The sequence below is a fragment of the Meriones unguiculatus genome, chromosome 4, assembly GCF_030254825.1.
Source record: "Meriones unguiculatus strain TT.TT164.6M chromosome 4, Bangor_MerUng_6.1, whole genome shotgun sequence".
Lineage (NCBI taxonomy): Eukaryota > Metazoa > Chordata > Mammalia > Rodentia > Muridae > Meriones > Meriones unguiculatus.
In genome coordinates this window covers 74,182,031-74,195,260 of record NC_083352.1, presented here as the reverse complement: position 1 = coordinate 74,195,260, position 13,230 = coordinate 74,182,031, and the positions used below count along the sequence as shown (strand labels likewise).

Genomic DNA, 13,230 nt, shown 5'->3' with positions numbered 1-13,230 from the left:
GACAAGTTTATGTGGTCAGGCAGAACTTACATATTTGAAAACAACATTTATCACACTTAGCTGCTTATACCCGTTATCATCAGGCCTTGTTAATTCACTTCTCCAGCCCAGTCCTAGGTCATTTGATTTTCCAGTTTTCCAGGGTTCCTCCTTCCTAATTTGGCATGTGCCCACACATTCACCCCAGAACCACAGGCTTCATCTCCACTCCAGCCATATGTAGGTAGAAGAGATGAAGAAATGGCTTGGCTTTACTCTGGGGAGAAATGCTTCCTCCTGCCTACTTCCTGAGGCCTTCTGTAGATGATAGGGGACTAATCGATGGAAAACTGGCAGCTTCCATTGTGCCTCTCTGTTTCTCTTGGAAGTGAGCCCCCCAGAAGTGCTGGTTTACAGCGGACTCTCCTGGAGAACCCCTGGGTGTGGCTAACTGGAGGGCAGCACTGCTTATAAGTGGTGGCTAGGTCTGTCTGCTGTCAAGTCAGCCCAACAAAGCCCTGCTCTCAAGAAGAAGTTGTATTCTCCAGTCTCAGCACCCTTCACTAAAGGTGATCCCCGCCAGCTGAGAGCAGCTCGTCTTCTTTCTCATTTGGTTCAAAGTTCAGAGAGTCAAGTAGAGCACCATTTATTTATTACGTTTCATGAACATACAATTAGAAAACCAGGTGAGGTAAGCTTTCAAAGAGTCTACTTTACATCTATGGTTTCTAGTGTGAGAACTAATAGAAGCAGGGATGATGGCTCATGAATGTGGTCCTAGCACTGAGGAAGTAAAGGCAGGAAGATAGTGAGTTCACTATAGATAGAAAGACTGGGCTATGGAGAGACCTGGTCTCAAACAAAATAAAACACAAACAAATCTCCTTATCCCAATCCCAGAGATGGTTGCCAGGAAGAGCACAGCGTCATGCTGGAGTGCACAGACTTGAGGAAGGTGGCATAAGGAGGCATGGTGGGAGCACACTGTCTTCCCCTTAATTCATACTTCTTTTGGCATTCTAAAAAGAATTCCAGGCAAAACATTTGCAAGGATGCACACACAAAATTGAGTCTATCTTGGGTTTTTTTCTTTCTATTTCACTACTCCGTTAAGTGGATCGTATATTTGTTTGCTTGCTTGCTGTGTTGAGACAGGATCTCATGTAACTCTCAGGATGGCCTTGAACTCACTACATAACAGAGGCTGGACTTGATCTCCTATCCTCTTGCTGCAGCGTCCCTAGTGTTGAGATTCTGTGTGTACATATATATATATATATATATATATATATATATATATATATATATATATTATATGTTATATAACATATAAATAAATACATAGAATAAACATTACATATATTTACTATTTCTGAAAAAGTTTCTCTTTAACACGGTTTGTGAAAAGAAAATTTGTACAATATTCACAGATTTACTGCTTACAAAATATATCGAAGTAAAACTTACCACACCCATGAAAAGTGGTTTTGAAATATCTAAATTTGCTCTCCAAGCAAAGAATAATGAATAAATGCAAAGCATTCCAGTGAAAAGCCATACTATTGAAGACTTCCGTCTGTCCCTACAAAAACCAAAATGTGTCCAAAATTATCTAATTGTATGAATATCAATAATATACATACCTTTAAAGCACAAGGGGATATCTGTAGCTTTAAAGCTTTTTAGTTTTAAGAAGAAAGAACACAATTCTCAAAATCTCCATGGAATAGCTGATGCCAGAATGGTAGCAGACACAGTTATACACTGTAACCCTGTTAACCTGTTACGGTGCAGCAGCAGATAGAACTCACAGAAAATACACACTAGCATTCTTGTCAAATGAGAGACGTCTTCAAGAACACGCAAATACAAACACATTTTTATGCTCAACAGTAAAGGTTTAAAATGGCAAATTTCAAAGTAAGAATTGAGCAGTCCTTGAAAAAAGGTAATTTGTTAATCTTTATTAATATCCTTAATACAATCACTGACTCAGCAGACTGGCATTCAGAAATTTGTCTTCAAGCAATAACCAGCAACATAAACACACATCAACCTGTGAGTGCTTTAGTACCACTTACAATAGAGGAAAAGTGGAAGCAATCTAATGAGCCTCCAACAGAACACTTCATTTCCCAGCACATCTGCCGACATAGCTCAGCCCTGTGGTGGAACACTTGCTAAGCATGTACAAGGTCCTGGGTTCAACCCCCAGCACCACAAACAATACATAAGTTAATTTTCCCACCATTAAAGGGTGCACTATATCAGGTAGACACTTAAACAATCTAAGGGTTTGTTTTTGGTATGGGAAAATATAATTTTATGATGTTAACTGTTAAGCAAATTGAATTATAGATATACTTGTCTTTACAAATAAATACATGCAACAGAACAGAAAGCAAATGAATAAAAAAATAAACAGGGTTTTATCATATAAGCTGGCTTCAAACTCATGATGGTCTGCCTTGGCCTTCATGCTGAGCTACCGGTATCTACCACCATGCTCAAAAGAAAGGTTCTTTTCTTTCTTTTCTTTTCCTTTTATTTAATTATTGGAGGAATTATATAGTTGCAGGTTTCTTTTGAAAGCCAACAATGATGTTCAGCTATGGGTAGAGTAATGGACAAAATCCAAGGCTTGAGATTATCAATTTTTTTTCAAGTCACTTATTTGTAATCATAAGATAAAATAAGCCATCAAGAAACAGTACACATATTGCCTTAATAGAAACGATCAGGAGGCATTTATTCTAAATATAAGGTAATGCTGGCAGCACTCCACAGTGACATGAAACACAGATTCAACATAAAATAGAAGCAAAGGGGGCATTACTTACTTTCTAGCTAAACATATATTTGCCCAAACTGCAAGAGCTTGGATGTTGAATGAAAGTTCGGTCTTCATATTTATTATTTGTGAGCTGAAAAATAAAAACAAACCCAAAGTACTTTATTGTTGGCATAATAGAAGTTCAGTGAATTTCAAATAAAATATTTTTACCAAGAAAACATTCTATTATACACTAAACTGCTCTAAGGACTACAGTCCTATTTTAAAGTTATTTTTTTCTCTTTTAAATTGTGAAGAGGGGTTAGAAGTCTCACTGAACAAGCCAAAAAATTCTAAGATTTATTGATGGTAGTATTTGGTTCTCAGCACATACAATTTAGGACTGACAGTATAAGATTTTCCTAATGGCTTAGATGAGAAGTTATTTTGAAAGGAATGCTAGACAGCTTCTGTTGTCACTGGTGATTTAGCAACTGAAATAAAAATTAATTTAAACTGTTTTCTGAAGAGCCAACTACAAAGGGGAAAAGGGCCAAGAGAAGGATTTACCATTCTTCCTGGGTTTTCTACATTGTTTCGGGAAATGTTTAGGCAATCTCATAGAAATGTGTTCATCGTACTTTATATAACTGAGCTAAGTTCTTCCATTAACTAACAAGCATTTTCAAATGCCGAGTCCTAAAACTGCCACACTACTTAACTTCTATAAAAGAAATAAGTATATACACTATGGAAAATTCATTCTCCCTACTGGCAATTTTCCTGGAGAAAATGTGATGCTATAATTATGGGAGCCATACAATGAGCATTTACTAATGGAGACACATCCTCTGTGAGAAGGTACCCTCTCTCATTTACAAATATACTTGAAAAATTGATTCTGGTGTGAGGTCCATTTCTTCAAAAGAAATGAAGTCAGTCTCAAAATTAATTCTTAGAGAGCTGTTGCTTAAGTGTGAACTCTAAAACATGCCCACTGCCTAAGGTTAGATTCAGTAATTTCCTTATCCAGAATTGCTTGGCTGAAGAAGGGTAGATGATTGCGTTTCACCATTCTGAAGGTTTTTCTGACAAGCTAATTATTCATCTTCTTTTTCAACAACCCATCCACCTAAAACAACAGGTCCAAAAATTATTTTACTCGCTCTTCGACCTGCATGATGGCTGGTTCATGGTGTGGATGTGAGCGCATATGACACCTCGCAGCTCCTATCTAATGGAAGTTCCCCAACAGATGAAGACTGTTATGTGCAACGTATACAAGCTGGATGTACGGTCTCGGTTACTCTCGAGGATTCTTTGGAGGCCATGTGGGACCTGCCCAGGTAAGATGCAGCAGTAATCCCAGGAAGGCAGAAAAGAGCAAGCAGGGAGGCTCTACATGGGGAGAAGCAGAAGGCAGGGGAAGCTCAGAGCCACTGATGGAGTCATCTGTCTACAAAGGAAATCAGCTCTCTCCACCTTCTCCACCTTCTCCATAACAGAAAAGAAAGAAGTGCTGTAAAACTCTGAGTCAAAAAATGAAAGGAAACATTGTAAATCAGTTATGAGAAAAATAGCTATGGCAGAGAAATATTTTCAAGATCTGCTGTAAAGTGAAAACACACTAACAAAATTGTATGTATCTTATGAATCTGGTTTAAAAAACTTATGAAAGTATGGAGAAATATAGACAAAATATTAACAAATTAATAACTGGTTATCTCTGAATGTTTAAATTACAGGTCATTTAAACTTTTTTATTTTTGCTTATTTGTATTTCAAAAATTTTATGATTATGTATCCTATTTCAGAATAGGGAAAAATGTTTAAAAACAAAGGAAGAATATCAAATGTAGCAGTATAACAGCACTTTAGAGGCTGAGACAGGAGGGTTGTGAGTTCGAGGCCAGCCTGGCCTATGTAGTAAGATCCTAATTATAGGAGACAAAGAAAGGGAGAGATCTGCTGAAAATCACTGAACACGGGGCACGGGCACACAGCTCTGAGCAGGGTTCCTTGCTGCAGGCTAGCCTGGGCTACAAAAGTAGGCCTTGACTAGACAGTCAGACAGACAGATAAGAGATGGGAGGAAGATAGATGATAGATAGATAGATGACTGTAGGGAGCTAGGCAAGCAGGCAGGCAGGTAGATCTTTCTTTTACATAGTCTAGAGAATACCAAACCAGAAATTAAAAGATCACTTTAATGTTATAAAAACTTATTTTTATTCTAAAATTTATATTTGAAGAATTATAATTGGTATTGATAATTTTTAAAGTTGACATGACAGTTTTTCAAGTGCCGTAATCTCTGTAGGTTTTAAAGCAAACATTAATCCACTCTTCAAAGAAAACCATTGGCTAATACATATGACATATATTTGCTTAAGCTGGCTCTAATAAGGTTGGGTGTTAAAAATATGAAAGTCAAAAATAAAGCTCACGACAGACAAAGGGAGTCAGAAGAGACAGTACACACACTCAGTTCTTAAGGATTAAGTGAGCAGAATTTAGACCAAAATAACAAGAAAATTGTTCAAATCATGATGAATGCAATGTTCCACAACGTCCCTAAGAGACAGATAATGGGAAAGCCATAGGGAAGAGCAAGTCATTTTAGAGCAACACCATATGGGCAATTTTACATGCAGGTGACACGTGTGAGGTTTTCGGCACTGGCCGGTCCCCCACCAGCCTCACTGCTGTGTTTACTGCTCGCCCAGGCTTTCTCCTAGCGGAAAGCTAAGCATTTGGCAGTATAGCGTGCATAAGCAGCTCTTAATTGTGGAGGTGAAAACTACTTCTCAGACACGCTTCTTAACAGAAGAAGGAACTAATAAGAAAGCTCCCCAAATCATTTGAAATAGCCAATAGAAAATTCATTTGAGATGGTTTTGAAATCATACTCACAGCAGTACGGTAGACACGCCCGATCCTGTTTCAGATTTGGCCTAAACATAGGAAAGGTCATGTGCACAAGCGTTAAACTGAAGCTTTGTGAGGTGAGCCTATTTTTAATGACCCTGACTTAAGAGCTCCATATTTTAGATATGCAACCCAACATTTTTTCCTTAGTCTTTGAAGCTTTGCTAAATTTCAGAACCAGCAAAAACCTAAACAGGCACCCACTAGGAAACTTTCAGGGTTAAATTAATTTTTACTCAGTTTACTGTTCCAGAAGGTGTGACTGGCATGCGGAGACTCACACCCTTACACAGCTGCTGCAGCCTTTCTGCGTCCTCAGGGCTTTAAGGAGAGCTGACTACGATCTGATAGCTCAGTCTCTAAGCCATGTGTGGATGATACAAACCTCAAATCTAGAAGTACCCCAAGCTACACTTTTAAAAATCCAACCTGGAGCAACCAAAAGACCTGAACTCAAATGAAGCATCTGCCATTAAAAAAGAAATCTTTGGCGTGGTTGTGATGGCTCACTCAGGAGGTAGAGGCAGGCAGATCTCTTGAGTTCCAGGTTAGCCTAGTCTACAGAGTGAATTCCAGACAGCCAAGGCTACATAGAGAGACCCTGTCTCAAAAAAAAAAAAAACCTTTTTTACATATATTATTCTGCATATGTGCACATGCATAACACCATGGCCTGCATGTGAGGTCAGGGGGCAACTTGCAGAGGTCAATCATCTTTTCCCGCCATGAAAATTCTAGGGATTGAACACAGATCAACAGGATTGGCAGCAAGCACCCTCGTCTGCTGGGCTGTCTTAGCTTCAATCTACATTTTTAAGTAAACAAGAGTATACATTTAGAGACTTAAACTTACATCAAAGAGTAATTATAAATTACTCTTTTATTAATGCCTTTTATATGTCCTAGAAATGATATATATGTACACATACAATATGTACTTAAAGAATAAAGAATTTTAAAAATATATATCTTAAGATTAACCATCCAGGAAGCAAAACTTATCTGGATATGGTAGCACAGGCTTTTAACTCAGCACTGGAAGGTTGAGGCAGGAGGATGGTGTGTTCTAGGCCAGCCTGGGCTCGACAGGGAGACCCTGTCTTTACAAACAAACAAACAACCAGGAGACAAAGCTATGAAAGCTCAGCAATACCATCAGGTATCCCACAAGCAGGACCCTCCTTCCTTAACTATCTCCATCCATTACGTATGTACGTATTCATCCATTCATATAGTCTGAATATAGACAGCTGGCCCAGAACTTGTGACTCTTCTGCCTCAGCCTTGTGTGTCATCCTGCTTGGCCTCTCTTTCACCTTTCAGAAAGCTGTACGACTGTTGCATAAAGCCTTGAGCAATAAGGTCAGTTTTTGAGAGGTTTAGAATCCTGTCAATGGTATCATATATTATGGATTCTTCTGAAATTTATTTTCTTAAGCAAAGCACAGAATACAAGCCATATGAGAAAACCCTAATACCACTGTCTGCATTAAAATAATCTATCTTCCATTTTCCCTTTCTTTTATCTTTTACTGCAATTACACTTAATCCCCCACCCCTTATGTCTCTGGGGAAGCAAGGCCTGCACAGCATCTCTAATTTAGTGAGCTTACATTTTCTGAAGCAATGATAGACAGCTCCTCCATTTAAAACTAAACCGTAACATGAATACTATTCAAATATGCTTTTCAGAAGGGAAATTTTAGGGCTGGAGAAAATAGCTAAGTGCTTAAGGGAGGATCAGGTTTGATTCCTAGCACCCCATGGTGGTTCATAACTGTCTGCAACTCTGGCCATGGTGCATGGATATACATACAGGCAACACACCCATGCATATAAAAAATCAACATTTTTAAAAATTGAAAAATAAATAAAAAGAAAATGTTAACTCAACGGTGGGTACACAGTTATAATTTCAGCACCCAGGAAATAGAGACACAAAGATCATAAGTTTGAAGCAAGCCTATGCCATGTAGTAAGGCACTGAGTCATACAAGTTAAAAAAAAAAAGTGTGTATAGTGGGGGAGGTATTCTTGTCACAGTAAATAGTCCAGGTGAAAAGCCACATTCCAAGGGTCTAATCTGCTTCCCAAGTAATTAAAATGACAAATGTATCTGCTGCTCTTTCAGCCAAGGGCCAGACTGAACCCACAAGCGTTGCCACTTGTTTCCCTCCTTGGCAAGGCTCTAAATACAAGCTTACCAGGCTGAACGTTCCGTACTCTTCCCTGAGAAGATGCGTCAGAAAGCCTCGCAGGGTTGTCTGGTCTCCCCAGGTCCAGCGGGCATGACTGAGGTAGGATGAGACAGGCAGGTAGACATAGGGCAGCAGGCCAGCACAAAAGGCCAGAGTCAGCTTCAGCAGAGAGCTAAGGGTGAGTTCCTGCACAGGACACACAGTGGGCATTATGTTTACTTTAGCCCATTCATCCTTGAACTTCTAAAACCTATCAAGGGAAACATCAAATGTACTTGCTGAAAGCTGATCCCTGAGTTTATGTTAAATCACCACAGACTACTATGTTAAAAATTTTGATTACTTCAGATTACTAGAAAATTACACTAGTCTGGATTCCTTTTCATGGTAAAATCTGAGTGAAGCAAATATTAGCAAAGATGTATGAGTATCAGGTGTAGTACATCCTTTAGGATTAAACCATGTCATGCCATGCAGCACTGCACAGCTGAGAAGACTCACTCAGAAGTGACTGCATGTTATTTGGCCCTTAATACTATTTCAGTGCTAACTCACTTCCTCACTATCAGTAAAAGTGGCTTTCACTGTATACTTCATTACAATTACACCCTAACTCTTTCTAAGAGAAATGCTTGGGGTAAACAAAGCTAGCTTTTATAGATACCCACGTTTCTCTCCTCTATCTATGTTTAATGGAATGCCAAAGGGATTTGCTGTTACATGTAATCGCGTTCTTTCATCTGCTCTGTTTGGAGAAAGTCCTCACCTGTACATTTCTAAAACAAAACAACACGAAAACAATTTCAAAGATTAAGTCTAACAATGTGGATCCTGATATTGTAGAAATATTCAGGCTTGTTTGCTTTAATAACTGGGAAAGGGGATCTCTTACAAATATCATAATTGGAAACTGCCAACTTTTTCCATTACAAAAGCAAGAAAGTCATCTGTGAGAATGAATATAAGAGCCAGGACTGAGGACAGGCAGAAGAAGAACAAGCAGTCGACTTCTCTTTGCATTTTCAAACAAACATTCTTAATTGAAAATGAAGTGCTTTTATTGGAGCGCTGATCTCATTTGCGATTTCTACAGTAGGAACGAGATACAGAAGAGTGATGCCATGAAAGCACGCAGAACCAGCTAATCTAACAACGGGGAGCTGCTGTTCTTAAACGTGGGTCTAGGGAAGTGACTGTTTCTAGTTTTGGAGGCACGGCACATCATAAAGTTGAATTCAGAATGGAAAAAAGCAGTTATTCTATTATTTTCCTTTTGTGTAAGAAATAAACAGGAACAATTACAGGCAGCTGTTACAGACAGACTGGGCAGTGCTTCCTGTCCTAGCTGTACACAGTGACCACCTGAGAGGGTTTTTTTTCCCCTCCAGGCACAGAATGGTAGTGGGATCAGGTTTCAATATAAATGCACGTGTATACCTATGTACACATATAGAAACACACACACACACACACACACACACACACACACACACACTCACTCACATATACTACTATACTATAGAGGTTCCTTTGACTTCCCTTCTGCTATTTAACAGAAATGAAAGAGCAATGTTGAAGAGTTCCGGCTGTCAAAATCTAACCACTCATCAGTAGCCTTCCCCAGGACAGGGTAACAGGTCCTTAGTCCAGGCTCTCTAGCTGTTAGCTCTGAGTCCCAACTTTACACAAATTTTATGGCTCTTCTTCCAGTCAACTAGGAGGTGCTTTCCAGAGGCTAAAGCTGTCTGCCTCTGTGAGGCAGGGTCTGAACGTAGAGCGGGCAGGTTGCTCACCAACCCCATCCGGGCTCCCACGGATTCCGGATGAAGCATACGTGCTGCCACTGTTGTACTCCTTAGAAAGGCTTTCGCTGAATTATGCTTTTAAGTGTTAGCTCTTGACTCACATTCATATTTTGGGATTTAAACCTAGCTGGCCTCCAACTCTCTATAGTCCAGGCTGTCTTCAAACTCTCGTGTAGCCTAGACTGGCCTTAAGCTCTCAAACCTCCTGCTTCAGAATCCTGAATGCTGGGATTATAGGCAAGAAGCATCACATCCAGTTATGTCTTCATCTATTACCAAGGGTTTATACCACAAAACATTATTTAAAGAACTTTCCGTATACTCTATAGAACCAGTGTTAAACACCCTGAGACTCTGGGTCAAAGAACCAAACATCAATAAGTAACAATGTAAAAATGTGCTGCTGGTTAAGCTGTTTAATATCCCCCATGTAGGACTTACACAACTGATGTCACAGAACTAAATTCTAAGGAAAGTTATTCTTTGTCAACTATTGTTTCCTTTTTATTTAATCACATAATAAGAATTTCATAATCTCCCTTTTTTGCCTTGTTACCAAGATGTGTTAAAGTACAGTAAATACAATTATTTAAAGCTTTAGTATAATTATTTTCTTATTTCTATATAAGAATTTTATTATATGCTTTATGTGTTTTCAATTACAATTTTGATTGTAGTTGGGTATAATTAACAAATAACAAAATGAAAAATGAATATCACTGAGTTTCTTAACAAAGAAACAATAAATAAAATGACCACACAGTACTGCTTTACAAATTGGGTATTTCACCTTCTAGAACTGTGACAGAAGAAGAACATTTATCTTCTCAGAGTCCATGTCTAACTCACACCTGCTTTTTTCTACCTGACTCTCCCAGAATCTAACAAAGAAAATTCTCCTGCATTGCTTCTTTCTGCCATTTTAATTAACACTACTGTTTCCTTCCAGAGAAAGATAAAAGGGAAATGAGCAGTTTTCAATTATAAGGAGGAGTTCTACAGACTCGGAACAAACAGGACTATCGTTTCCGACTTCAGTGAGCTCACATTAGCAGTGATGCCTGTGCTGTGCCAGTCTCCAGCACCTGGAGTGAGCTGGCCGCACAGACTGAACTCAGTACTTGAACGAAGGACTGAGTGTCACCGCTTGACTGTTTGAATCTTAGGATGCGCAAGAAAGCCAGTTAGGAAACTTGATACTGTTGTTCTCAGTCCTTGTGCCTCTACACTGAGGCGCTGTCAAGAATCATGAGGAAAATTATGAAGTTGGCCAGATGCCAGCATAATCAATACTGCATAATTCTGTAAATCCTCTTTTTTTAAAGTCAATATCATTAAAGCCTCAGGTCATTCATGCTTTCCATAAAACTCAAGAAACACTGAAGCCCAAATTTTCAGATAACACAAATGTTGAACTGAATCTATATGAAACAGTATATATATGTATATGAAGCCTACCTTCTCTTTGAGAAGTCGGAAGAGAATCCAGGGTACTAGGCATAAAACATAGAGTACTATTGTGTGTTGATTACACAAGCTGAGGCCACACGAGAAAGCACCAATGACGGCTATCTGAGAAAGAAAAAGAAACACTAAGTCAAAACTTCACCTAAACCTCTGAATGTAATAGTAAAAAGTTTTCCACACAGCTGTGAAGCTTCTGGTTGCCCGGCTGAGTTAGAACCAAGCCCTGAGATGCCAACAGTCACTAATATTTATCAGCAGTTGTTGTTCGGTAACTCCCTCATCCCCCATTCTCATAAAATCCTACAGTTTGACCTTAAGGCTATCTTCAAAGTGACTCCAGGGAAGCCCCTTGCAATGATTACCAGTAAGTAACAGGGTACATTGTATCATTCTTAACTGAAATCTGTCATTGAAGTTCAACAATTCTGCTTTACTTTTTTTTTCCTACTAAATAAACAAAAGTTTATTACTAAATAAACAAAAGTTTATTTAGAACCCTGGTTATCTTGTAGGTGGCTTTTAGTTGTTACTGAACATGTAGTTGTCTCATAATTGATAAAGATCCTCTCCTTGACTACACAGCAATTAGGCCTCTTTGAACTCTTCTCCATTGTCCAATCGCAGTGCAGATCCTGAGCTCCCACGTCTACATCCCACCTTCCCCAGCTCCACAACTCATCAGGGGTCTGCTCCCTCCCAAGAATACTGTGAACTTGGTTTGACCCAAATCCCCTTTATCCTTATGTTTCCTGTCAGAAACCTTTCTCTGATTCCTTGTTGGCTCCTTGGCTATATATTTCTACTTTTCTTTGTGTTTGGAGTTAAGCCCACTACTATGGTCCCTATGGCAAACCCAAGAAAGCCTGCCTATGTCCCTTCACGAACACACGGTATATATGTATCGTGTTTCTTTAAACACAATCGGAAAAGAAGGTTGCTTAAAACAAACACTATAATAGCACTGGAGATTTACAGGGACCACACATAACCCATGCTGCCTTTTGTTTCTGTGCTCTAACAGCAGGGCAGCCTGAGCTTCGATGACATAGTCTTCCAAGGAGTGAGGGAAAAGAGCTTAGTACACAAGGCCCTTTCAGACTGCAGATAGCTGTGGTTGCCATCGTCTCTCAGCTACCTGGGTTTTTATATCTGATGTTCTCTGGCTGAAAATAATTTATAACTGTGATCTTTCCTGTGATTAGTGAGGAATCAAAGTACTACCATAGTATATACCTTAAGATGGTTCATCACAACACACACATGCACACGCACACACACACATGTACACAGTGATATATGAACCAAATCTATCCTTCCATCAGGACTCACTAAACATTTCATAATTCCCATTCTCCAAACCCTTCTGAACTCTTGAGAAGGGAAAGTGCCATGCTTGAGAGCTACCCTGGTTCCATCCTAACAAAGGGTCTGAGGACAGGCTCTCCACCTGCCCAGATTACCCTCACAGGCATCAGAAAAGATAAATATGGTCTAAACCAAAGTTAAAAAGAAATACATTTCTGTCTAAAAATTGAAACAAAACCTGATTTCACTTTGATCAAAATAGCTTACCTTTGATCTCTCCTTTGCGGCTGCTGCCTCCTCAAAACGCACAGTAAGCGCCATGAGCAGCCCCACAAACAGATTGTTTAAACTAAAAACCTCGGCTGCAATGGACCACTGCCATGTTAGGCGAGAAAATGAAAACACCCCCGCAGCAAGGATTCCTCCAGCATGTGAGCCAGAAAGCCTGCAAACACAGATAACATGAAATCTCTTTCTGAACAAAAGGCGCTGACTTGATTTTTCTTTCAGAAACTCTACCAGCAGAAATTATGACAATCGCCCAGCCCTCTCCCAACACACTATAACCAACACATTCTTCACATAATAATTCCAACAAATTTTAGTTAGGGAGCCCACATGTCAACAAATCGACAAGCCTATGGACAGAATGAGGTTTAGTTCTCAGATCAAACCCTAGGACTTGAGCCAGGCTAGGAAACCTAGAGAGATAGCAGCTACAGATAAACCTGTGCCATTTTCCTGAACACCCACAACAGAAGATGGCCTTGCTGAA

General features: G+C 39.3%; 1 protein-coding gene across 2 annotated transcripts in view; it reads right to left on the bottom strand.

Moving 5' to 3' along the window:
- Window positions 1-13,230, bottom strand: part of Tmem260 (transmembrane protein 260) — a 75,927-nt gene that overhangs the window by 29,510 nt on the left and 33,187 nt on the right. For both annotated transcript variants that reach the window (XM_021652345.2, XM_060382178.1), the window contains 6 exons: window positions 12,723-12,900; window positions 11,142-11,255; window positions 7,885-8,064; window positions 5,666-5,706; window positions 2,820-2,903; window positions 1,447-1,561 (listed from right to left, as the gene is read on the bottom strand). In XM_021652345.2, the coding sequence (XP_021508020.1) occupies window positions 1,447-1,561; window positions 2,820-2,903; window positions 5,666-5,706; window positions 7,885-8,064; window positions 11,142-11,255; window positions 12,723-12,900 (712 nt within the window). The remainder of the gene's footprint in view (window positions 1-1,446; window positions 1,562-2,819; window positions 2,904-5,665; window positions 5,707-7,884; window positions 8,065-11,141; window positions 11,256-12,722; window positions 12,901-13,230) is intronic.